Source organism: Zophobas morio, unplaced genomic scaffold, assembly GCF_036711695.1.
Source record: "Zophobas morio isolate AGI-343-1 ecotype UQ-CSIRO unplaced genomic scaffold, CSIRO_AGI_Zmor_V1 ptg000029l, whole genome shotgun sequence".
NCBI lineage: Eukaryota > Metazoa > Arthropoda > Insecta > Coleoptera > Tenebrionidae > Zophobas > Zophobas morio.
In genome coordinates this window covers 4548142-4571926 of record NW_026972134.1, presented here as the reverse complement: position 1 = coordinate 4571926, position 23785 = coordinate 4548142, and the positions used below count along the sequence as shown (strand labels likewise).

Below are 23785 nucleotides of genomic sequence, written 5' to 3'. Positions count from 1 at the left end.
CAATGAAATCTTTAAAGGGACTCCTGGAATTTATGAACTTATTTTTAAAAAGAAGCCTGTTCATTTTACTACGGAAGACAAGGAAATTTACAAAAAAATTTTAGAAAAAACCAATGCATATCGAAGAAATTTCGATGAAAATGATCGAATATTGGGTACAAGTTCGATGAAATACAAAAATATTATAGGACCATTATTTTCAACTCTCACGAAGTATAAAAAACCGAAGAAAGGTGGTCAAGTACTATTTAAAGAAGTAAACACAAATAAAGTTGATTATGTGTATTGGGAAGATCCAAATGAATTAGTTGAAAGACTGAAGTTGTTAGTCGCTTCCCAGACAGCAGGCCATTCGGGTCATCAAAACGAAATCGTTTCTATAATAGAAGAACTACGCGAAGCTAAAATTATTGCTTAATATGACTCTGGATAAATTCGGGCGTCATTTGTTAAAACATGCTAAACTTTCAGGTTCTATCGACAATGATATGATTACTATTTCAAACTATATGTTCTATAATCTGATATTTCGCTTCGAATCCGATAAAACCGTGGAAAACACGTATCTATTAAATTCTAAAGAAACGCACTATACGTTTCCTTTAGAAATTGGAACCCTTACAAAATTAAATATTACCAGTAATGAAATAAATGTTTATGTAAATAACAAATTTTTTAGTAAAGAAGAATTGAAAGGATTTGTACTACGTAACGGTGATCGAATATCGTTCAAATATGCTGTAAATAAAACAGAAAATGTACCAAATTTGTTCTCAGAAATGATAATAAAATGTCCTGTTAATTTTGAAGAATCGTTAGTTAGTGCCGAGAAAGCACATTATATACATAAGACTGATAAAAATGAAACGCAAGAAGGTGTAACTCCCATTAAAAGAGATATTGTTGCAGAATTGCACAAACCTGTAAGAATTAATTTTAAACGACGCAAGGTTATAATAAAAGGTATTAATGAAACATTACAAGCAGATCTAGTGGAAATGATACCGTATGCTAAGATAAACAGAGGATACAAATATATACTTGTTGTTATTGACTGTTTCTCAAAATACGTGTGGGCTGTCCCAGTAAAGTCAAAGGTGCTCAACAAATCACCACTGCAATGGAAACAATTTTATCCAAAATCGTTCGGTTACCCAAAAATTTACAAACAGATCAAGGTAAAGAATTCTACAACGTAAAGTTTCAAAATCTTATGAAAAAATACAAAATTAATCATTACAATGTCTACAGTTTAAAAAAAGCCTCAATCGTCGAAAGAGTAAATCGCACATTAAAAAATTTAATGTGGAAAGAATTTAGCTTGCAAGGAAATTATAAATGGTTAGATTTATTGGCAAATGTGGTACATCGATATAATAATTCTTATCATCGTACTATAAAAATGAAACCGTCACAAGTTAACAAAAGTAATGAAAACGCTATTCTAAAAGCTGCTTATACTCAGATTAAAATAGTTAGCAATAAATCAAAATTTAAAGTTGGTGATAACGTAAGAATAAGTAAGTATCGCGGAATATTCGATAAGGGATACACACCCAATTGGTCAAATGAGATTTTCATAATAAGAAAAATTAATCTCACTAATCCCACCACATATTTTTTGAAAGATGAAAAGGGTGAAAACATTTTAGGTGGTTTCTATGAAATGGAACTATTGAAAGTTAAGCATCCAGGTGTATATCTCGTTGAAAAAGTTTTAAAAAAGAAAGGTAATCAACTTTATGTAAAATGGTTAGGATTTAATAACACCCACAACAGTTGGATTGATACAAAAAAAATTACATAGTCGCTTTCCTCTCAGTCAGTTGTCATAATTGATACGATGAAGTTGGTTGTAGTCGACGTACAAGGTTTTTGTCTACCTGAATTCATTGTAAAAGAACTTGCGATTTACGATGGAATTAACACAATACACGAAACATTCAAATCTACAAAACATCTCGAAGAAATCGATGAAAGAACCAAGAAACAAGCTAGATATCTAGAACGTTATCATCACATGTTGAGATTTAATGACCGCTTCAAGGAGCAGATATCTCTAAAAGAAATTTTGTTCAAATACATCAAGGAATATGCAGTGGAGATCTTATATGTAAAAGGAAAATGTAAAGAAAATTACCTTAAGGAAACGCTAGGAAAAGACTGCCCCAAAATTGTGAACCTCGAAACAATTGAAGACTGTGAAATTATCTAAAGAAATCCCGGCATGTGATAAACATATTGCTAATAATAAAAAATGTTACTGTTCTTTAAACAATGCTAAATGTATTTACAATTGGTTGTATTCAAGGTTTCCTCAATAAAGAATACTATATTAAAACGTGTTTTATTTAATCGCAACTCAAAACGCCAAAATAACGAACGAAAAAAAAACTGTCAGGTGTGGGATTCGAACCCACGCTCCCTTTCGAGAATCAGAGCTTAAATCTGACGCCTTAGACCGCTCGGCCAACCTGACTATGGAAAAACGGGTCAGGTCGATCGAGTAAAAGGCGGTGCCAAAACGTATAGGTCGGGCACGTGCAGTCCTAAGGCAAGTCAGCCAAGGCCAGCCCCGTGAAGCGACCCGACCTAAAAAAAAAAGAGGGGATAGATCTCGAGATGGCCAAGGTAATTCCTACAGACGAATCCATCGACTTTTATACAAGTATAAAACGGAAGTGGGGATGCGAGATTGCGTCCGAGATCCCTCCCCGACCTAAACGAAAAGAGGGGATAGATCTCGAGATGAACGAGGGCAATAAACGACCAAGGTCGTGCAACGACTAGGTCAATGATCGCCCGATGAAAAGTAATGGGGGAGCTGGACCAGCTGGCAAGGTCAGCCACTTGCACCGACAAGGTCGACAACAAACGAAAGGTGAATGACCGCTCGATGAAAAGTAATGGGGGAGCTGGACCAGTTTGACCTCATTTGACCTGGTCTAGAACCCCCACTATATAACTACTTGAATGCGTAAATTTATTTTACTGATTTACTCAGAAACTACAAAACCGAATGCTTTGAAATCTTGCAGATGTTTTAAGGTTATAAAGAGCATAATAAATGTAATAGTCAAAATATATTTGCTTATCCCCTCCAAAAAATTGATGACGTCAGCTCGAAAGTTTGCCGAATAAATCCTATCTAAACTGTAAAAATATGATGAGTCTGTACTTGTAATTTATCACTCCATTCATATTTTTTGGATTTGCATATACAGGGTGACTCAAAAAAATTAATGAATGCGTAAATATATTTTATTGATTTAATCAGGAACTACAAAACCGAATGCTCTGAAATCTTGCAGATGTTTTAAGGTCATAAAGAGCATAATAAATGTTTAGTCAAAATATATTTGCTTATCCCCTCCAAAAACTTGATGACGTCAGCTCGAAAGTTTGCCGAATAAATCATATCTAAAATGTACAAAATATGATGAGTCTGTACTTGTCATTTATCACTCCATCCATATTTTTTGGATTTGCATATACAGGGTGATTCAAGAAAATAAATGAAAGCGTAAATTTATTTTACTGATTTACTCAGGAACTACAAAACCGAAAGCTTCGAAATCTTGAAGATATTTTAAAATTATCATAAGCATGGTAAATTTTTGATCAAAACGTATTTGGTCGTCCCCCCTAAAAAATTTATGACGTCACCACAAAATTTTGCTGAATAAATCCTATCTAAAATGTACAAAATATGGTGAGTCTCTTCTTGTGATTTATCATTCCATTCAAATTTTTTCGATTTGCATATACAGGGTGACTCAAAAAAATTCATGAATGCGTAAATTTATTTTATTGATTTAATCAGGAACTACAAAACCGAATGCTTTGAAATCTTGCAGATGTTTTAAGGTTATAAAGAGCATAATAAATTTTTAGTCAAAGTATATTTGGTTATCTTCTACAAAAAACTGATGACGTCAGCTCAAAAGTTTGCCGAATAAATCGTATCTAAAAAAAGTCAATTTATTTTATTGATTAAATTAAAGGCAACACTTATTATTAGTTTTACACCCCAACCAACCCAATTTGGTAGACACAAAATTTTTTAAAGTAAAAACTCGGTTGAAACATAAGGGTAACACGCTTATTTACATCTACTTTAACATTACAGACGTGCATTTCTTTTGTGCGCTGACAAGGTTCCGCGAATGTGGTATAGACATGTTTATAATCAACCAATTGTGAATTCCACCGTCAAAAATTAAAATAAAACTCAATGTTTTAGATAATAAGCGGAAGTAGAAACAATAAAACTGATGGTCGTTTTGTTTACAGTTTTTCTATTTGACTCTCACGTATGCTGTTACGTTTGTCATCTTAAATTAAGAATGCTTATACATACACGATTTTCAGTTCCCTCTCATATTACACGCCGGCGGCGTATACGTGAGTAAATTGTTTCGTTATTTTATTGATTATAACAAATCAATATTCAAAACAACCCAATTCATTTTCCCGAAAATTTGGGAATACAATAATTTTATTCTTAGTATTACACTACATCTATCCCAACTGATATACGTGTCCTTGCAAAAATGTTGATGACGTCATCGCAATTTTTTTTAAATTCCCACTAAAAAAATGTAATGAGAAAAAAAAAAAATAGGCATGCAGTCGTCAAGTTTCCGACAGCGAGGGAAGTACTGTCTAAACTCTTTAGACCAATTTTTTTTATTGCACATATTTCGAAATCACCGTGTCTATTTATAAAAATGTTACAACCCCAGAAACCCCACATTCGACAAATCAAACTTCCACCAATAAATTTAATACTCTGAGGTGATAGGATGATTTTTGAAATTCATTTGAGTACATTAACAATTTTCTTCCTCTTTTTGCGAGAAATTCCAAACACTCTAACTTCGTAATATTAGTCCACCGTCTTTTATTAAGCTCCAATTCTTAAATGTGTTTCTGCTTCTCAGGTATTTTCTGTTCACATTCCTTCCTTCATTTTCAATTATTCGAAGGTGCCTTATTTTTCTCAAACTGTTGCATCATCGCATTTTCTTTTACTATTTTCGTTTTATTTTAATTGAGTTCCTTCAGTACCGGCGTTACCGCAAATAGCAAAATTGTCCACTTATGTCATCGAAACCTAACTGGTCCGAACCACTAAATTATTGCCCAAAATGGGTCACCGTAATCTGGGGTTGGTGAACGTGTGAACCCCGATGAAGTAGAGTTATCTATTATTTGAAGTCACGCATCTTTCCATTTACGTTGCATTCCAGTTGTCTTTTTGGAAAATCATCATCAATTGCTTTTAGAATGTTTTAATTTTATCTTTCAATTTATTTTTTCACGATCTTCCGTGAATACAGAACGAGTCAAACGTGGTCGATTTGTGCATCAGTTTGGGTTCCTAGAACTCCATATGACTTCAGTCCATCTTTCTCTCAAATTAAAATTCCACCTGATACAAGTCGAGTACAAATGGACCACGTTAACCAAAAACGTACTAAGCGACAAAATTGCAATTTGAGTAATACTAGAGTAAACTTTCATTAAAAACTAAAAATGTGTATTAATGTCGGAATAAAATGTTTGCCTTAAAAATATATGACTTTATGAATGTAGTCTATTTTGTTAATGACATCAAAAACACCCAGTCCTTTACAGTTTTAAAGAAGCATTTTGGCGCTTGGTTCTTTTTTGAGAAAACCATGATATTAAATTTATTATTCCGTAAAAAGGCACTAAGTAATTTTTTTAAAAATATTATATATATTTATATTAATTTAACGACCTGCTATAAAAAGGAACATATGCCGTGAAACAAAAACAAAAATGATTAAGTTAAATTTGTTTACCCTAATTCGAAATCGATGTCATCTGAAAAACCCTCCACATAAAATTCACAGTTTATTCCCCGTAAGTTTTTGTAAAAGAATTTTGCATCCTCGGGAATAAAAGGACATAATGTTTTTAGATCTGCCAAATTTTTACGCGATATTGCTTTTCCATTTTTAGAAGTCTTTTCCTTTTATGCATCAAAACTTCATTGTAGATCTCATTTTCCTGATTACTTGTCATAAAAATAGAAAGTGGTTTATCTTTAGTAAGTTTAATCACTCTTGTTTTCAAGCATCTAATTTTTTGTTCATGTAAGCCTTCTATTTGTGACACTAGACTCTAAATCGGCTTCACTACAAAAATGTTCTTTCTGCATAAACTAAACAATAAGTGGATTTTTCTTTCTACAATTTAACATAATATTGGCGTAATCTTTTATACATATTTAAAGTCTCTGTATATACTTAATGACGCCAAAATCTTTGTTATTTGGTAAAAAACCATGTTCCGAACCAAAAAAATTCAAATATATCGTGTGTTAAGTAGAATGTTGCTATAAAATTGATTTTAGCATGAATACAGTTTTTATATTACTATTTTTCCAAATAAAATAGTGTCCTTTCCTTATGTTACCGGAGTAAGTACCCTCGTTATAAAGCCAAAATTGACGCTTATAAAACATTAAGTTTGTAGGATAGTTACAAGGAAACAAAGCACTGCACAACCAATTAAAAAAAGTGCTGTGTCGCTTGGTACCTTTTTGATTAAAACATAATCCCAGATTTATTAAAGGCGCATAGTTCTACCTCAAATTTTGACATTAAATTGTGACTGTTAGGATGTTTAACTCATTTTTTGCGATTTGGCGCTTAGTACGTTTTTGGTTAACATCGTTCAAATATATGGTGGACGTTCTAGAAGTTTCTAACTATAATGATAAAAGAATAACTTTTGCTTGCAAATGTTGCCGTTATTCTTCCAATGTGAATACTCATTTGCTGTGGACGTAAGTTCATCCTAGTAGGGAAGATTATTTTGCTTTCTAAATATGTAACACTTGAAATATCATAGCATCGTCTTTGCAATATTGTTTTAATTTTGTTCTTTTCAGATTTTTCAAATGTTTCTAAAACATTTGAAAATTTCGGCTTTGCCAATGTGAAAGATTAATATAGGAGTATTATGTAGCTGGCGCGTTCAGTTACGTTGAAAGCTGCGTTGTCATTTCTAAGATGTTTCCGGTTTTTACTTTAGTTTAGTACACAAACACAGGTATTTTACTTACAGAGAAATCTGTAGTTTTCCTACGATTCCCAGAAATCAAAAATCCAGGATCGAAACCATCCGAAAGTAAATGATTATTCTGAAAATAACATGTAACTATTTAGGAAAGAAATTGTGCAGTACTTCTAATTAGATTCGAATAGAATTGTCTTTGATGTTTGATGTCTTTTTCTAAAAAGGCTTACTAGAATATTTATAGTGTCCAAACTTTATTTTTTTAAATATACATATATGAACTTATCGCAGAAGATATTGTTCAGTAATGTAAAAACAAAAAAGTAGCTATTTATATACCGACGTAAAAGTACTTATTATAGACGAGTGTACCAGCAGGCGAATCTATAAATAGGTACGTTTTGCCGAAGTCCATTACAACATTTTACCGTCAACCTTCACGGTTCTAGCAAACTAAAAATCAATATATTATACTATTTTAAGTGCAACAATTCTCAATTTTAATTATTGGAATGCCAAAATGACAATTTTAATGTTTATGTTAAACGTACACGTTGCTAAAATAATTCGCCCCGTGCCGCATCCACAGCAGATGAAAAAGATTTATGGACAAAAATGTTAATTTTCGTAGATGGCGACGGTCAAAGAATTTATATTTATACAAAAATTAGTTTTCCACCGATTTGTACTTGTTTATTGAAATCTATAGTATATTATTAGCCAAGGTTGCAAGGCCAAGCATTCTAGACCGAGCGCAAATTAGAACCCGAGACGCGCAGCGTCGAGGGCTCTGAAGCGCGAGGTCTAGAAGTGGCTTTGCAACCGTGGTTAATATACTATTTTTTTCACTAGTAGACACCATAAGACAATAAATTGAAAAAATAAACGTTCAATTTTTTTACGCAACATGATTTTGTTTTGATTTCTAATCAAACTTAATCTAAATCTTCAACACTAAGAAAACCGTTTATACTTGTCGCTGAGTTAATCATTTTATCTTCTACCGTCTACCAACTATCATGCGTATACTCAAGTAATGTTTGTAGCACACATTTGTTCATTTTTTAAGAAATAATCACATCAAACATTGCGTACATAACCTCAATTTTTCTTTTTGAACCCGTGGTAGCAAAAGTTGAATTTGCTACCACTAAATGAGTCGACATTTGCATGCGCCCTGGCTGCTAGTGAAAAAAATAATTATTTCACCTAACGATATTTAGGCAACATTACAATAATTTGTGTCATTTGTTAAAAAAAATTAGGTACTGTTATACTAACCGTTTCGTATCTCTACTTTATCTTCGCCACAAATGTTGTTCACAATATGTTGATTATTATTTTCTTCGTTCAAGTCAAAATCGGCAAAATGAACAACGGATTTTACATCTGCATTATTATTTTTGATGATCCATGCACATTTTATATCATTGGGGTATTTATTAGGATAACCAGGAGAAACTACGGTCTGTATGTCTTTTGTAGCATTTAAGTAAATTGTACCACAAATAGCTGAAAACCGAGTCGCAATTAAGAATTTACATTTCTGTGGTTAATATTTACATGGTGTGGCTTTCAAAGTTATTTTAAAAGCTCTCCTGATAACTCCTCTTGTAAAAAGTCTTATGCCCATGCTGTTGCTTGTACTCGACAGTTCTCTTGCAAAACTTGTGCTTGTAAGGCCACAGAATTTTTCGATTATCTCAGCCACGCGTGGGTGTCCATCTCTGACCTACGATTAAAGATTAAACGAACTAAGAACAAAATCGTGGAATGAATAATTTACTTCCAAAAGTCCGCAGCTACAATTCTTATAATTATGACTGTTTGAACCGCACGTGGTAGGTAAATTGAATTCATCAAAATGAACGTTTATTGTGGTGCTAATATCTGACTGAATTGTCCAGGAACAATCCATATCTGGTAGATCTGGTGCAGTCAGTGTTGCAGCTAAGCTTCCGTTAAGTTTTAATTTTCCACCGCATCCAGAAGCAGGTCCTGAAATTATGGTAATTTAGTGGCACTAGGAAGATCGATATTTTAATTACATACCATCCGCAAAGTAAACTTCAGCTTTAAAACCAGCATGATTTCCAGTTCGATCAGTGATCAGCACTATCAGGACTGTATTGTTTTCTGATTTAATGACCGGAAGATTCTTATTCAAATTACCACATAAATTAGGAATTCTTTTCGATCTTAATGTAATGAATTCGTAAATCTCAACGTTATCGAAGTAACAGTTCTGTTTGTATTCGAAATTGAACTCTTGGAAATTAATTACAATTGTCTTTTTTGGTGGAGCGGTGATCTTCCACATGCAGTTTATGTTCCCGTAGTATAAACCAGGTGATTTTTCGATATTCATGGGAGGTGATTTTATTACTCTTGCTGACTTAATTTCACCACCACAAGCTAGATATAATTTGATGTTTTGTTTGAAATTATAGTATTATAAGATTAAACTTACCGTCAAGTTGATAAGAAAACTTAAATCCTGGCTTCTGCTCCCACGCATTTGTTTCCAAAAGTATAAAGATTTTGCTACCTATTCGAATATCTGGGGGAATACGCTGACCACAAACGGGTTGACGATACATGGTTGCTATGGGAACATATCTTATTCCAAGAACAATATTGTAAATGGTTAGTTTATCGTACTTGCAGTTGGCTCCCGCTAAAAAATACAAAATGAAACCGTTGTTTCTGAAGATAAACACTTACCGTCTTCTAATTCGAAATGATAAAATTTTATGTTGACATATTGCCACATTTCCTTTCCAGATATATAATATTCGCAGCGCATATTTTTTTTAGAAAGAAATGGATATCCTGGACTTACAACGAAACGTTCAGTAGTATCAGCAATGAAATGTCGTGCCCAAATAGTTTTGACCGCGGCCGAGCTTTTGGACACTAACAAAATTATTTATTTGGGTGTAGGCCCATTTCCTTGGAAATGGAAGAGCTAAACTGCATGTAGGGGAAGAAGTAGTAATTAAACATTTATAACATTTTTATACGTATATTAAAGAAAGCATTATAAGCATGTCAAAAGAATAATCGAGTAAATGTGTAAATAATCAACAGAAAAATAATACATAAAATCAATTCACACACATAACACGAAAAAACAAAACAACATGCAAAACTATCTTCTAAAGCGCTACGCAATTATATTCCACTAATAAAACTCTTAAAATCTATGAACATAACCCACATTTTTAATTAATAAACTTAATCCTAGAAAAATCAGCATGCAAAAACACTAAAAAAAAAAATGCGATACCTTCTAAACAACATTAATATTACGAGCATGATAAATAACCAAAAAAAAATAAACTACTAACTACTAAATGGAATCATTACTTAATTATTTGAATAAATTGCGATTGGGCATTTATATATATTAATTAAATCATGAGAACAACTAAAATAACGGGTAAAAATCATGCACTTAAATCTACGACAACTTATAATATAATATAAAATAAGAATATAAACATGTAAAAAGAGAGATAAATGAGTTTTTACATACATCGATTAGCTAATATGCCGAGCATAACAATTGTTCACGAGAAAAATTGATGGTTACAGGACAGTTAGATACATGTAAAAATAAACAGTCATAATTTATACATGCAGTTAAACATTGGGACATTAGTATCATAAATGCGCTAAAATACAATGAGACGATTAAAATAAAATATAACGTGAAGTTTCCAAATACTATAGCAAAATATTCAGAGAACGGAGTCATATTTAAACGGCAAAAATTCAATATAAGATAATCGACAGCAAGAAAATTAGATTAAAAGGTTTCAATTCGGGAACTTCCCAAAAACGCACATAAAATATTCATGTCGCAAGCAAAGAATTAAATCGGCAAATTTAAAGAGATATTGGAATAATTATTATAAAAGCAAATGGTAAAAATCAGAAAAATCCTCTCCAAAAACGCATATAAAATATTTATGTCGCAAGCAAAAGAGTTAAATCGGCAATTTACAGAAATTTTGGAATAATTATCATAAAAGCGAACGGTAAATTATCGAAAAATCCTCCCCAATAATCAAGAACTGACGCAAGGCTAAACGTGCCACCTGCAAACGGGAACATATGGAAGCACTAAAGATTACTTTCGGTGCCGGCGCTAACTGTTCACACCCAACGTAACGGAGAAAACGCATAAATTAAACGCTACACATGTACGATTCAAACTCGAGAACACATGACGAAAAAACGGAAAGCAAGATAAACTAAGAATGACTAAAAGGTAGACTTACAAAGCTGCAGCATTGAGAATTTTTCTATCTTCCTCTCGGGCTCAGCAAATTCTTCTAAGTTCGGATTTCTTCAAAATTCAGCAAAAATTAATAAAAATTCTCGACACCGGTTTGGACAGAGCCTTCGGCGGCAACTGGAAACTTCTACTTAAACTGTTTTCGGCGCTACTGCTTATATAGGGATTTTTACTCATTATTCTTGTCTCCCGTGACTTTAGTGGACTATATTTCTTCATGATTAGTGTATTACTCGGTACGGGATTTTAGGTTTTATTTCGTTGTTATATAGGGTTTAGCTTTTAATTATGGTTCCGCGGCTGACGTTTTTTATTGGTTAGTATGTCGTATATTTTCGGGTTTTTTCAACTTGCGTCATGCTTTTCATGTCGTCATCGCTACATGTGGTTAGCTTGTTGTAGCAATTTTTAAAGAGGGCGGTTTTTTCTGAGGTTGTTTATGTGTCTGGGTTTTGTTTGCAGCTGTTTTAGTTTGGATACAATTTTATATGAAAGTAATTGCGATTGGCGATGTTTCTGGCGTATCATTTTGTACAAGTTATTTGCAATGTCTGGCAAGCGCAATGTTATTCGCAATTTGCGAATACGCGAATTTTGTTCCTCCATTTCGGGATTGATAGTTGATTTTGTTTATCTATTTGAATGGTACTATATGCCGATTAGAACATGCGTGTTAATTAATTAAGATTTGCAAATTTTCTAGTTATGTTTTGAGGGTTTGTTATTAGTCTTTTTAGTTACAATTTTCTCGTGAACGAATTTAGTGACGGCTCGTCACAACACTCCCTGGCAAAAAGTAAAATGCGAGCACCGAAATGTTCGCAGTTTTACTCCTACGTCCCTGATATGACTGGTTTGCGATCTGTTTTATTAGCAAAACTTTCCTATTATTTCTGATTGTTAAATTTTTACGGATATAAAAGTTGTGCCAATAATACTTGTTGCTTACTTATTTGTATAGAATGCGCTCTTCTTCTCTTCTGGAGGTGTCAAGTGTGATGCATCTCTATGGGTCGTTTTGATTTGACGGGCTCAGTTCTGGGTTGTTAGTCTCACTTTCTTGGTCCAAGGTTGTGGTGGTGGGAACTCAATGATTACCGTTTTGCGAGGAGTCATGCCTTGATATATGTGCACGTTAGAGTATGTATGAGGGCGAGGAGGCGTTTCGATGGTTTGCCTCTCTGTTGTGTTTGTTGGCGATGGGCTCGTCTGGATGCAAGTGATCTGCTCTATGGCTTCATATACTCGGGCTGTCTGCTGTTCGTTGTTGATAGCCTCTCCTCGAACTTTCGTGGCTGGTCTCGGGGTGTCATAACCGGCTGCTGTTTCATTGTTCGCCATATAGACGGGGTTCTCCTTGTAGTTGGATCGCCATGTTATGTTGGAGGGAGTTCGTGCCAACGAAGTGAAGCCTTCTGGGGAAGTTGAGGATACTTCCAGAAAGGTTGGTGTTGTGGGTGTGGATTATGCGTCCCCACTGGATGGATTTTTGTGTTGTGGAGCCCCTCGGTACAGGTTGATCATGCAAAACAACAGTATATTAATGATGATCAGGCCAAACACAATGATTAGAATATCATTGTACTGTTCCAGCTCATTGAAATTTTGCGTTAATGAGCACATTGGTTGATACACGAGTGTTTGTGATTGTTCAACAAACGCTCGCATAGGATCATATTGCTTGAGACTTATCGTTTGTCGTTCTCCGCAGTTCATAGGGAGGAGAACTAACGTCATTGTTGTCGAGATATTGTTCACGGTGTTTGTGTCGTGACTAACCCACCATATGTGTATTGGGTTAGAGTTGTTCCTTGGTTTTTGCCATATTAAGTTATATAGCTTAGCATTGTCTTTAACTGGCCAAATTATGGGGACCCATTGCTGAGTTACAGTAGGCATCGTATCGTCTAATTTCTAGGATTTACGCTGAATCTCCTTCTTGTGTCGGACTACCTACGGTCAAACTTTTTTTATCTTGCTCTCTTACAATTTTACTCTACTCTTATGATCTAAGGATATTTAAATGGAACGTATGAGATTATATTCTTAGTACTAGGCATGCATTATTATTGTTTTATTTTATTTATTTATTATTATTATTTTTTTTTTATTAGTTTAGGTGAACAGTTAGAACCAGGTATGATTTCGGGGTTCTTTTAGATCGTCTACCGCTTGCTTAAAGTGCACATATGTGATAGTATGAGATTTGGTTAATTTCTTTTTTCTCCGGATTCGCGTCAGGTCTTGTATCTACTAGAGGTTTTTCCGATACTTTTGAAAAATATGGTTCTTCCGGTTTTACAGTAAAGTTTTCGGAGTACGGATAAGCTAAGTTGGGAGCTGTTGGGAAGTATCCCGGATTGAGCGGGTTATTATCGCTAGGTGTATCATTACGTTCTGTGACTTTTTGCATATTCGGAATACCTCTTTCTTGTGTTTACGATGGAGTAACCACATTGTTAGTGTCGCCAAAAACTAGTCAAAATTTTAATTGCTCATCCGTGTTAGTTTTGAATAGCTATCGCGTTTATAATTATATCGGTTAGTGTTTTAATAAAGCGAATAATAGAGTATATTCCCAAAATGTCCCTTGTTCGGGAACCTATCCATTTGAACCTGTCCCACATCCTTTCTATTGTGGTTTCTGCTAGTTTTTCTATTTATTCAGCGCTAAATATGTGTAGCATTGAAACGTCCTGATTGTCTATTCCTTGACCCATCGTTTTATGCATGAGTATGTTATTTATGGCTTTTCGTTCATGTTTGAATAGCATAGCGTCTTGTGTCGTTCTGATTTCTTGAGCCGGATAAATGTTTCCAGCTCCCAGGTTCTGATTGGGAGTGAATATCAATTTGGCTTTATTGTTGGTATGGACGCGTCACTTCAACGGGGCATGTTTACCCATGTATTTTCTCGAATGGTTTTTTCCGTATGATCTAAACTTGTCGGAGTGTCATAAGGTATCAACATTCTGGTTCTGGACATTCGGATACATCATTTAGCGATATCATCATGATGTTTGTTGATGGGTTCTGACAATCGTAGACGATTAGGGATGCGGCTGGTCTGATTAGAGCGATCTATGTTAGGACGGTGTTATCTTGAGATATTTGTAATTAATGTGCACTCTTAGTACTTCTCCTCTGGTTCATCTAGTTATCCGTAACTAATCCTATCTGTAATGTTGTTTCTTAAATTCTTATGGTCTAGGTGCTTATCTATCTCTAATGGTATATGTATATTGGGTTATGTTCGTTTACGTAGTACCCAAGGGTCTTTTTGGAATCTGCCTTTGCTTTTTGTACGGTAAGGGTGTGGTTGTGAAGTTACTTTTTCTTTTTCGTCATCCTTGTCGTCTAATAGGTCTTCATTTCAGCTTGATCTGCTCCTTCTTTTTTTTGGCTGTTGCTAGCTGTGATGTCTGGATTTCTTCGATGAAATCGTTGTCCAAGAAGGCTTGTATTTCTTGTTAAGTACTATTTCTTTCTACAGCGGAACATTTTCTGTATTAAGTAGACGGTTGACTTTTTTTTTTTTGCACGATTCCAATTTTAAATTTTCAAGCAGCTGATAATTTCGGGTTGTTAATAGTTCACTTCTGATGATATTTGTTTCATAGTGATTCACTTTATTCAAATCGCTGTAATTTTAATTTAATTTTCACTTTACACTAATTCACTTTATTCAAATCTACTTTCTGCTAATTCACTTGATTATGATTAACTTCTTTGTGTTTCACTTTATTCCAATTCACTGTAAACTAACTCACTTTATTTCAATTTGTTATATACTATTTTATTACTACTCATTTTACACTAATCAATTAACTTTCTTCAACTTAATTTTCTTTTTGTTTTCTAATTCACTTCTAATAAACTTCTATTCTGCAACATTTTTCTCTGATTTTTCCTTCTTTCGGATGTTAGTTACTTTCCAGTAGTATTTGTCATTCGCATCGGGACATTTTCTTAATTATTGCATGCTAAGTGAGTTGTTAAAACGTTGTCGAACTTCTCGTCCAAGGGTTCAATCATGATACACTGCGAAATGGCCAGTTTTCGAAAGTGCACCTTGGCAAACAACCTGATTACGCGGTGAAATTTTTCGTGTCGCCGAGAAATTTTTCAACATAGTTCTGTGTTATCGATCGATCTAGAAGGTCTTCATTGTCCCGAGGTGTATGGCAATATTGCTGGTGCTCTGGAGTAATTATATACTTTACTTAATTCTTTTGATTCTTCGTAGCCATTGATACCTTTGGTAATTAATCCTATCCTAATACTACGGGGTGACTTATTTGAATGAAAACCACTCATCATTTCTCCAATCCCATATTTGAACGAAATCGTTTTTGCAGTTGTCGCTTTGTTCGATTTGGAATCTAGTGATAAACGTAAGTCCAATGTGGTACCCTGCATCACTCCTAAGTTCCCATAGACACTCTGCATTGTTAGGGTAATCATCAGGGAAAGAGGGAGTTTGGATTATCCGACTTTGGCTACGGAACAAACCACCGCATCCTAAAAAATTCACTTTCACAATTTGAGACTTTGATTTGTTTACATTACCTTGTATTCTTGGTTCGTATTTTAAACTAGAACTTTTTCCGTTTGACTCTAGGTCATATTTATATTCAATCCATAAAATATTAAATTCCGATCTTATGCGCTCAGGTTTGTTACTCTGGCAGTATCTATCAATCTTCGGACTGTTCGGCGAATCCCCGTTGTATATATCCAAGTAGCTCTTTGCGCAATTATCTCCTAAATCGAGGTTCTCAAATGTTAAAAGAATTGTTCTTCTGGTAATTTTAACAACCAAGCACATTCAATCGATGATGAGTACTTGTTTGGGTAACCAGGACTTCTGATAGCCCCTATTTCACCATTTATGACTCCACCACATTGATACGTGTTATAAGACATTGTATAATTGACAACACTTCCACTATTAGTTTGCATGAATGTTAGTTTTAAGTTTGAATAGGGAGATCGGATTACTGTTGTACTAGGAATCCACTGTATTGTTTGGATAGGTGTTTTGGCGTCTTCTAAAATAAATTTCTTATTAATAAATATTTTTTACATTAGGTGATTATTTAAATCTAGTATCAAGAAGGCCATAACGTTGATGTCTTCTGTAAGTTATATGACTTTAAGTTAGTTGTAGGCTCATACGTAATGAACTTGGTTTAGAAGTCCTACCAACGGGACGATAAATGATAAAAAAGGCAAAGTTGAGACCGTTTTGGTTTCTACTTAAAAAAATTACTGTATTGGTTGTTTTCGATAAGTTTTTTGTTTCATAATGCTTCTCGATTCCAGAAATAATTATCCGACGGGAAACCTATACCTGACTCCACTTTAATTGCGGCTAGATATTGGAAGCAAGTAATTTTACCACTCGGATTAGTCTTATTCGTAGTAGTGGTAATAGTCATCGCAACAGTTTTTCCTTGGGACTGTTGATTTCGAATGTAAGTACAAAAATAAGGGTATGGAATATTTGGCTGAGTGATAGTACCACTATCATCATTTAAATCACCTTGGCAGCCTAGATTTTAACAAACTATAAAATATTGATCAAATATAGCAAATGTCGCATACTCGTCGGTTCATTGGAAGAGAACTTTAATTTAAATCCACGTCCAGTTTTCCCCGGAGACCCGTAGTAAATAAACATGTGATTTTCCGAAGAGTCGACCGTTTTCTCGTTATTCGAAGAAATTTTTTTAAGGAAACCTTGGAAATCGTTTTCATTATAAAATGCCAATTCATTTACCGACGGACTTATGAATCTATTGTCTAAGTCGAAGTCCTCTATGTTTACAGTTACGCGTCGGCCACGTGGTACTTTGATGTACCAAGTACATCTTCTTGGGCCTTCATGGGATACTGGATAACCTGGAGATTGAATTGTACCTTCTGTGGCTTCAATGGTACCACCACAAACTGAAACCAAATTATGTAGCTACTTCAAATTTTTTGTCATTACAAAAGTACCTTCCTGGCTGGAATTAAAGTTTAACGAGAAACCGCTTAAATCTTTTTTTGCTTCGTTGGTTACGAAATTAACGAATACTTCGTTTCCAGCTGAGTTTACTTCATTCGGAATTTTTTTTCCCGCAGAATTTACAGAGAGTGTTTTCTAAAATTTTCCCATATGATACATCTTTATAGGGTACCAGCTTTTAAACATACTCGTGTTGTCCACATGATTTTCTTCATAAAGCCACACATGGTCAATTGTACATTCGAAACTTTCTTCTAAATCGATTTTATTGAACTTTATGTTCATACTATGACCAGGTGGTCCCATTAAGTGCCAAGTGCAGGTTGCACGGATGGGATACTTAGAAGGATTGTTGAAGAAGAGTGACCGAATTTGACCCATTTTACTGTGGATGGTTCCGCCACAGTTGGCTGAAATCGGTCTTAATAAAATTTGAATTACATAAGCATTCCGAGGCTGTGTACAAGCTGTGTTTGAGAAATGGTTTAATTTAAAAATTTAAATTAAGTATGTTGTAATAAATGTCAACCTAAATCTTGGATTCAGGTTTTAAAGAAACTAAAACCAGGCTTGCTGAAAGAGTGAAATCTAAAACATCTTTACTTAAGAGTAGGCAAGAAATTTTGTATACAACAGAAAATGGTTGCTGATACGTTGTGACAATTGTTCATTCAGAAGAGCATATCCCAGAGAGTACCGAATAATTCTAATTAGCATATGGTTTAAGTGGACTTTAAGTGAAATTTTAGAAAACTTTGATAGCATTTTACTCACTGTACTTAGGTGTTTTAGAAGACAGCAACTCGAAATAGTAAATTTATCAGTTCGTGAATCATCTGCAGTTTAAACTAAAATTTGTTTGAAGTTATAATAAATATGCGGCAAAGAATTGACAATTTCGCGTTAACATAAACGTTACAAGAGAATAAAATTGTAACGATTCAAATACGAATCGGGAGGAAATTGGCCATGAATCTAATGATGATCGGTGTAGAACGACCAGAATGAAAATAGTTAATCTTGTCGTATTCTTTCTTACCGAGAGTTAATTTCGCCTTAAAACCATTGCTCGGATGGGTTAACTGAGTGAAGAATTTTACAAACATCATGTTGTCAGATGTGAATCGTGAATTTGGTCTTTCGCCGCAGAATTTTCCGATTAACTTCGAATATATCGTTGCACCATCCCGTACTTCCACATACTCTTTATTACATCTTAAACACGATCTTCTACAAAATATTCATATTTATAACAACTTACTTTTTGTCATTGGCCACGTCAAATCTGTATGGAAAATCAATTCGGATGATTTCGCCAGGAGGAGCAGTGATTCTCCAAATACATTCAACATGCGGAGGAGGTATTTGAGGGTAATTAGGTGAGTTAATTTCAGTAACATTTTCGAACTGGTTTAATGTTATTTCTCCACCGCATGCGTAGGAAACTTCTCGGTAGCGTATTTTGAAATTCTATTAGAAAATTTAATAATTAAAAAAAAGCTGACTGTTATTCAAAGATTACGGCTGCGGAAGGCGGTCCTTCGTATTTAATGTACGCATTATTGCCAGTGGTATTAAGTCTCGAGGGAACTTGATCACCGCAGTTACCATCTCCTAAAATCGGAGAATCCGGAAAGATACCATTACGTATCTGAATTACGAAAGTACATTACTGTGAATATTAAGAATATTATACTTACTATTAGATAGTTATTACAGCCTATTTCGTCGTGTACTATATCGAACTGTAAGAATTCTAGCTCTATTGTTTTTCCAGCACCAACCGTGATATTCCATTGACACTATAATTTCTTTAAGAATAAAGAGTGTGTTAAATGAATAGTCTTACTATGCTAGAGTGTCTTGGAAGAAAACCCGCCCTTATATTGTTGTCATATACGATGTAACTCGTAGGTTCCGTCAAATTACCACCACATGCTAAAATTTTTTTAATTCTTAATTTATAACTGAATTAGGTTAATGAGTTACTTTCTCCTATAAAGGCCGCAAATCCAGTACGATTTTGATAGTCGTCCGTTTTAAAAGTTACCTTCATCATGTTTAAAGCATAGATGAAATAACTAAAGGTCACGTTTTCGTGACAAGTTTTTATAACACTCTCCCAGTCCTCATTTTTCTTTTCCAAGACTTCAACGTAATCTCCGTAACAGGAAGAGCCGTAAGGAGGTGGTAAATCCATATCCGTGAAATAAATAGCTATTCGATTCATCGGAATCGTAGTGAATATCCATTCACAATTTAGATCTTTTCCGTACCCGTTAGGATATCCAGAAGATGTAATTTTGGTATAATTTTTCAAAGCATTTATATTTACGGGTTCGCTCGTGCCACAGCCTTTGGATAAAAGATACTTACTGATACGAAAAATTAACTCAGAAGTAGTATTATATTACCAGTAGGGGTCTTATTGATTTCTCGAGTACTTCCATCGATTGCCAACCATTCTAGAATGAATCTAATTATGGACCGGGTCGTGCTGTAACCCCTAAACTTGATGAACAAAATATTGGAAGTGGATTTAAAATCTTTTGGTAGCGACGTCCCACAATACTCATTTATAAGAGCGTCAGTATCGCTGGAGCCATCGTAAATCTAAAAATATGATTCTAGTTCTTCAATTTGTTGATTTTTGAACTTTACCGTGATCGCGGAGAAATACATACTCTCACCGCTGTCTAAATGTATTTCTTTAAAAGTTAGTAGAATGCGTTTTCCGTAGTTTACGGTTATCCTCCAAGAGTAATCACCATAGAGTGGATGGCCTTGGTTATACAATGGTGACACTACTCTTCCGGAATGTCAGTTAGATCATTTTCACGGTCTGTAATTAAAAGTTTATATTTATTAGGAATTTTCGTTGAAAAATATGTTCTACTTAGAATATATTCTGCTTGGAATCCTTTAGCGGTGATAGCTGATAAATCGCCGTCCATAAGGCTGGTTTTTAGGAAAAACCATAAACTACCCATATTAGTGATATTTAACGGTAGATCATCACCACAATATGTTCCCAGAACTTTACCAGTTCCATTACTTTGTCTTACTTCCAAGTAGTCGGTATTACAGTGTTCGGACTCTAATAATTCAGTATGTAAAAGTCACCGATAGGTGGTTTCCTTCGGGAATATCAATTGTCCATTCGCATTCTGTTTCTATAGAATATTTTTTTGGATAACCGGGAGACGCAAAAGTACCTTCAACTGATGTTAGAGTGCCTCCACAATCTGAAATACACAAATCAGAATAAAAAATTATTGTACTTAAATACCAACGATTATCGAAAATGGAGTAAGTTGCAAACAATAATGAGTTGTATTCTATATCTATGTGCATTGCCGAACCGTCAGTTGTTAAAGTGGGTGGACTCTTCGTTCCACAGTAACTGCCCAATGAGGGGGCATCGGAAGAAGCACCGTTGTAGATTTTTAGAGCACTGAAACCTTCATCGCAATAATTTCTCATTGTGTCTAAATGAGTAATGGTTAAAGAAACGTGTTTGCTCGGATCTTTAGATACGATAGTCCACGAGCAATTAAATTCTTCGTAATCTAAATCGTGGGGGGTTAGTCGTATGTATCCAGTACCATCAGTTTCAATTCGAGCACCACATGTCTGAAATTGGCTAAATTAGGTTTGAATTTCGATTTTTATTAATTTACCCTTTTATATTTTGCTAGGAAACCTTTAGCTACAACATCCGTTTGTGTCACCATTTCCATATACATTTTATTTGTAGTCGAAGTAATAGTTCGATTAGGAGCATCTTTACCACAAACTTTGGCTAGCACAGGGTACTCTATTGTGGGACCATCGTAGACCTCCACGTAACTGTTATTGTTTGATTCACAGTTGACACCATCTGGTGTAAATAGATCGAAATCTTCGAACTTCAGCGAAATCATGTGTCCTTCTCCGATTTCAATCTGGTAGCTGCATGTATCGTTAACTTCGTAATTTTGAGGATAATTTGGAGACATAATAGTTGCTTTGTCGGCAACATATTTTCCTCCACATCCTATTAATAAAAGAAAAATAGGTATTGAAATGATTACTTCTTGTCTAATAAATCACTACTTACTTGTAGATTTTGTAGTATAGTTAGCAATGAATCCTACTCCTTGAACTGACGGATCAGCTTTAAACTTAACATACATCATATTGCCCGAGCTTCTTAAAGTTATCGGTTTATCTTGGTGACAAATGCTAGCGATTATGGGATAAGTATCGTCTTCACCGTTATATAGATTAATGTAATCCAAATGACATATGTAAGTTTTTTCAAGTTCTATCTTATCAAACGTGATCTCTATGTGTTGCCCAAAATCAACTTGAATGTTCCAGTTACATTCAACTGAAGGTGGGTAAGCGTTGGGATAATTTGGAGAGGTGATTGTCCCATTGGGTTGAGTTAGAATGTCACCACAACCTATATCAGCAGCATAAAATTTTGGAATTAGGTAAATAAGTATGTATTAATAAATATAAACACAACAGTACAAATGGGGTGAATAATAACAGACTACGTTATGAGTATTAAAAGTGCAGTCGTTTATTTCAAAGGTACATTAATGGTAATTGGCAAATGACGTTGGGTGGTTGTTGGTATTCACAAAATTAGTGCCATCTCGCAAAATTTTTGAAACTAGAAGCCTGGAAATGGTACACAGGCCACTCGTACTGTTTATTCGAAAATTAAAAAAACAACACTAGTAAGGCCTTTCAGCACCCAACACTTTTTTAATTATTTTACTCTGATTTTACAGGTCCCCTTAATGAAAAGTCAAATTTTATGAAATCTACCCAGTTTTTCCAAGGATAGACTTTTTAAAAAAACTTTTTCATGTTTTTCATGTTTTTCCAAAGGTGAATCCGATTTCGGTCAAACAAATTCACTTTTAAAAACGTTTAAAATTTAAGGATTTTATCCTATTGTTTAAGGTTTTGAGCTGTTTATATTTTTCTAAAATTTTCCTTAAAACTCTCTTAATAGTACGTACATGCAGTGGGAGATATCCATCGCCCAGTGGACTTACATATCCTCTATGTACAAATTTTATAATTTCGTTTGTGATTAAAATATCTTTTTTGCAAATGCGAATAAGCTAGAGAAATTATACACAGATGTTATAGCCCAACTCAAGAAATCAGAACAAATATGCTACAAGACAAATATGATGAAGACATATTACATTTCTTCTTGAAAAGTTAGAAATCTGCAGCAAATCGGAGAGACATAGACACTTCGACTGCTCAACGATGAATAATTAGTCAAAAAACTATGTGGTATAAAACGTGAGTACAGACCTGCTTAAAAGGAAGAACTTTAATTACAATATAAAAAAGAATAACGAAAACTTTAGCAACATTGTTATAAAATATATGATAAAGAAATATTTAAATATGGGCTAAAAACATATTTACGTATGATCGAATAATAATAGGTTGTTTTTGGCCCCCATTTCCGGGCGTAAAAAAGCTCTGTTTGGCCCGAGGGCCAAAACCAACTGTTTTTGGCTCGTTCAATATATGTATACAACTACAGTTACTCAATTTTTATTTATTAATATGAATATTAATATCAAATACACATTTTTTACAATTGCTAACATTAAATCCAGGAACGTTAACCTCCGCACCAAAATCAGTTAACACTGAAGCACTATGACTTGTTGAAGGCTGTTGAGGGTCACTACGAAAACCTTCTTGGCAATTTTAATTTTATTTTGGATGAAATCTTCAATGCATGATACTGCAACAGAAGGCGGTCGCCAATTTGCCTTTATCATGGAGTACTGTGACCAAAGTGAAGAAGGCTTGTAAGTCGTGCTCAGGTCGTTGAAATATACCAAGAGAATTTTTCCTGTAAGATTGTAAAACTTCCATAGTGACTTTCCGTCCGCACGCATCTCAGCCCCGTAGCTACGGGGGGGCAAGATGGGGCTGAGCCCCCCCTATCAGTTGTGGTTGCCCCCCCTGGACCACTTACACATTATAAATTTCAAATTAGTAATAAAATTTCAATATAATGCCGATTGCTGAAGCATATTTATTAGGCCCACCCGCCCACCCTTTATTTTCTTACAGGGTATGTTATTTGGCAATATATACGAATTTTTAGATACAGTACAGCTGTTTGTGAATCTACATTATCTAAATAGATAGCAATGAGGCATCAAAGATTGGAAAACTTGGTTTTTCTGGCTTTTCAAAAGTACCGTACCAATTCTTTGGACTTGGACAGGTTTTTACGAAAATTTAATAGCGGAAAAACGAAGTTTACAACTGTTTTAATGAAAAAATAAAGCAGTTATCTGAGTGTATTATTGAAATATATACAGGATGTCTCAGAAATAAGTACATTAATTTTAATCAGTCATAGAGCTCATCGAACTCAA

The 23785-nt window shown here is 34.4% G+C and overlaps 2 protein-coding genes across 2 annotated transcripts in view; both read right to left on the bottom strand.

Moving 5' to 3' along the window:
* Window positions 1–8329: 8329 nt before the first annotated feature.
* Window positions 8330–13255, bottom strand: LOC135137307 (cubilin-like). Its single transcript, XM_064066929.1, has 9 exons — window positions 12835–13255; window positions 12413–12771; window positions 11096–11156; window positions 9778–9969; window positions 9524–9730; window positions 9106–9468; window positions 8840–9051; window positions 8617–8785; window positions 8330–8565 (listed from the first exon to the last, which is right to left on the bottom strand). The coding sequence occupies exons 1-9, from the start codon at window positions 13253–13255 to the stop codon at window positions 8330–8332; spliced, it is 2220 nt and encodes a 739-aa protein (XP_063922999.1).
* A 1-nt stretch (window position 13256) lies between these two features.
* LOC135137264 (cubilin-like) overlaps window positions 13257–23785 on the bottom strand; it is a 29111-nt gene continuing 18582 nt past the window's right edge. The window contains 20 exon segments of the mRNA XM_064066879.1: window positions 13257–15877; window positions 15926–16150; window positions 16153–16407; window positions 16710–16910; window positions 16964–17308; window positions 17360–17779; window positions 18409–18584; window positions 18631–18839; window positions 18892–19020; window positions 19070–19171; window positions 19219–19307; window positions 19359–19724; window positions 19784–19982; window positions 20031–20188; window positions 20191–20211; window positions 20266–20477; window positions 20479–20614; window positions 20663–21002; window positions 21050–21405; window positions 21469–21816. Coding sequence (XP_063922949.1) covers window positions 15651–15877; window positions 15926–16150; window positions 16153–16407; window positions 16710–16910; window positions 16964–17308; window positions 17360–17779; window positions 18409–18584; window positions 18631–18839; window positions 18892–19020; window positions 19070–19171; window positions 19219–19307; window positions 19359–19724; window positions 19784–19982; window positions 20031–20188; window positions 20191–20211; window positions 20266–20477; window positions 20479–20614; window positions 20663–21002; window positions 21050–21405; window positions 21469–21816 — 4514 coding nt within the window. The 3' untranslated portion in view covers window positions 13257–15650.

Bases quoted from the DNA above. Each gene is read 5' to 3' on its own strand.
- LOC135137307 (XM_064066929.1), bottom strand. From the start codon at position 13,255: ATGCCTACTGTAACTCAGCAATGGGTCCCCATAATTTGGCCAGTTAAA. The intron at 9,052-9,105 runs GTATGTAATTAA...CCATAATTTCAG, and splicing joins TGAAGTTTACTTTGCGGATG to GACCTGCTTCTGGATGCGGT. The intron at 8,786-8,839 runs GTAAATTATTCA...CTTTAATCGTAG, and splicing joins GTAGCTGCGGACTTTTGGAA to GTCAGAGATGGACACCCACG.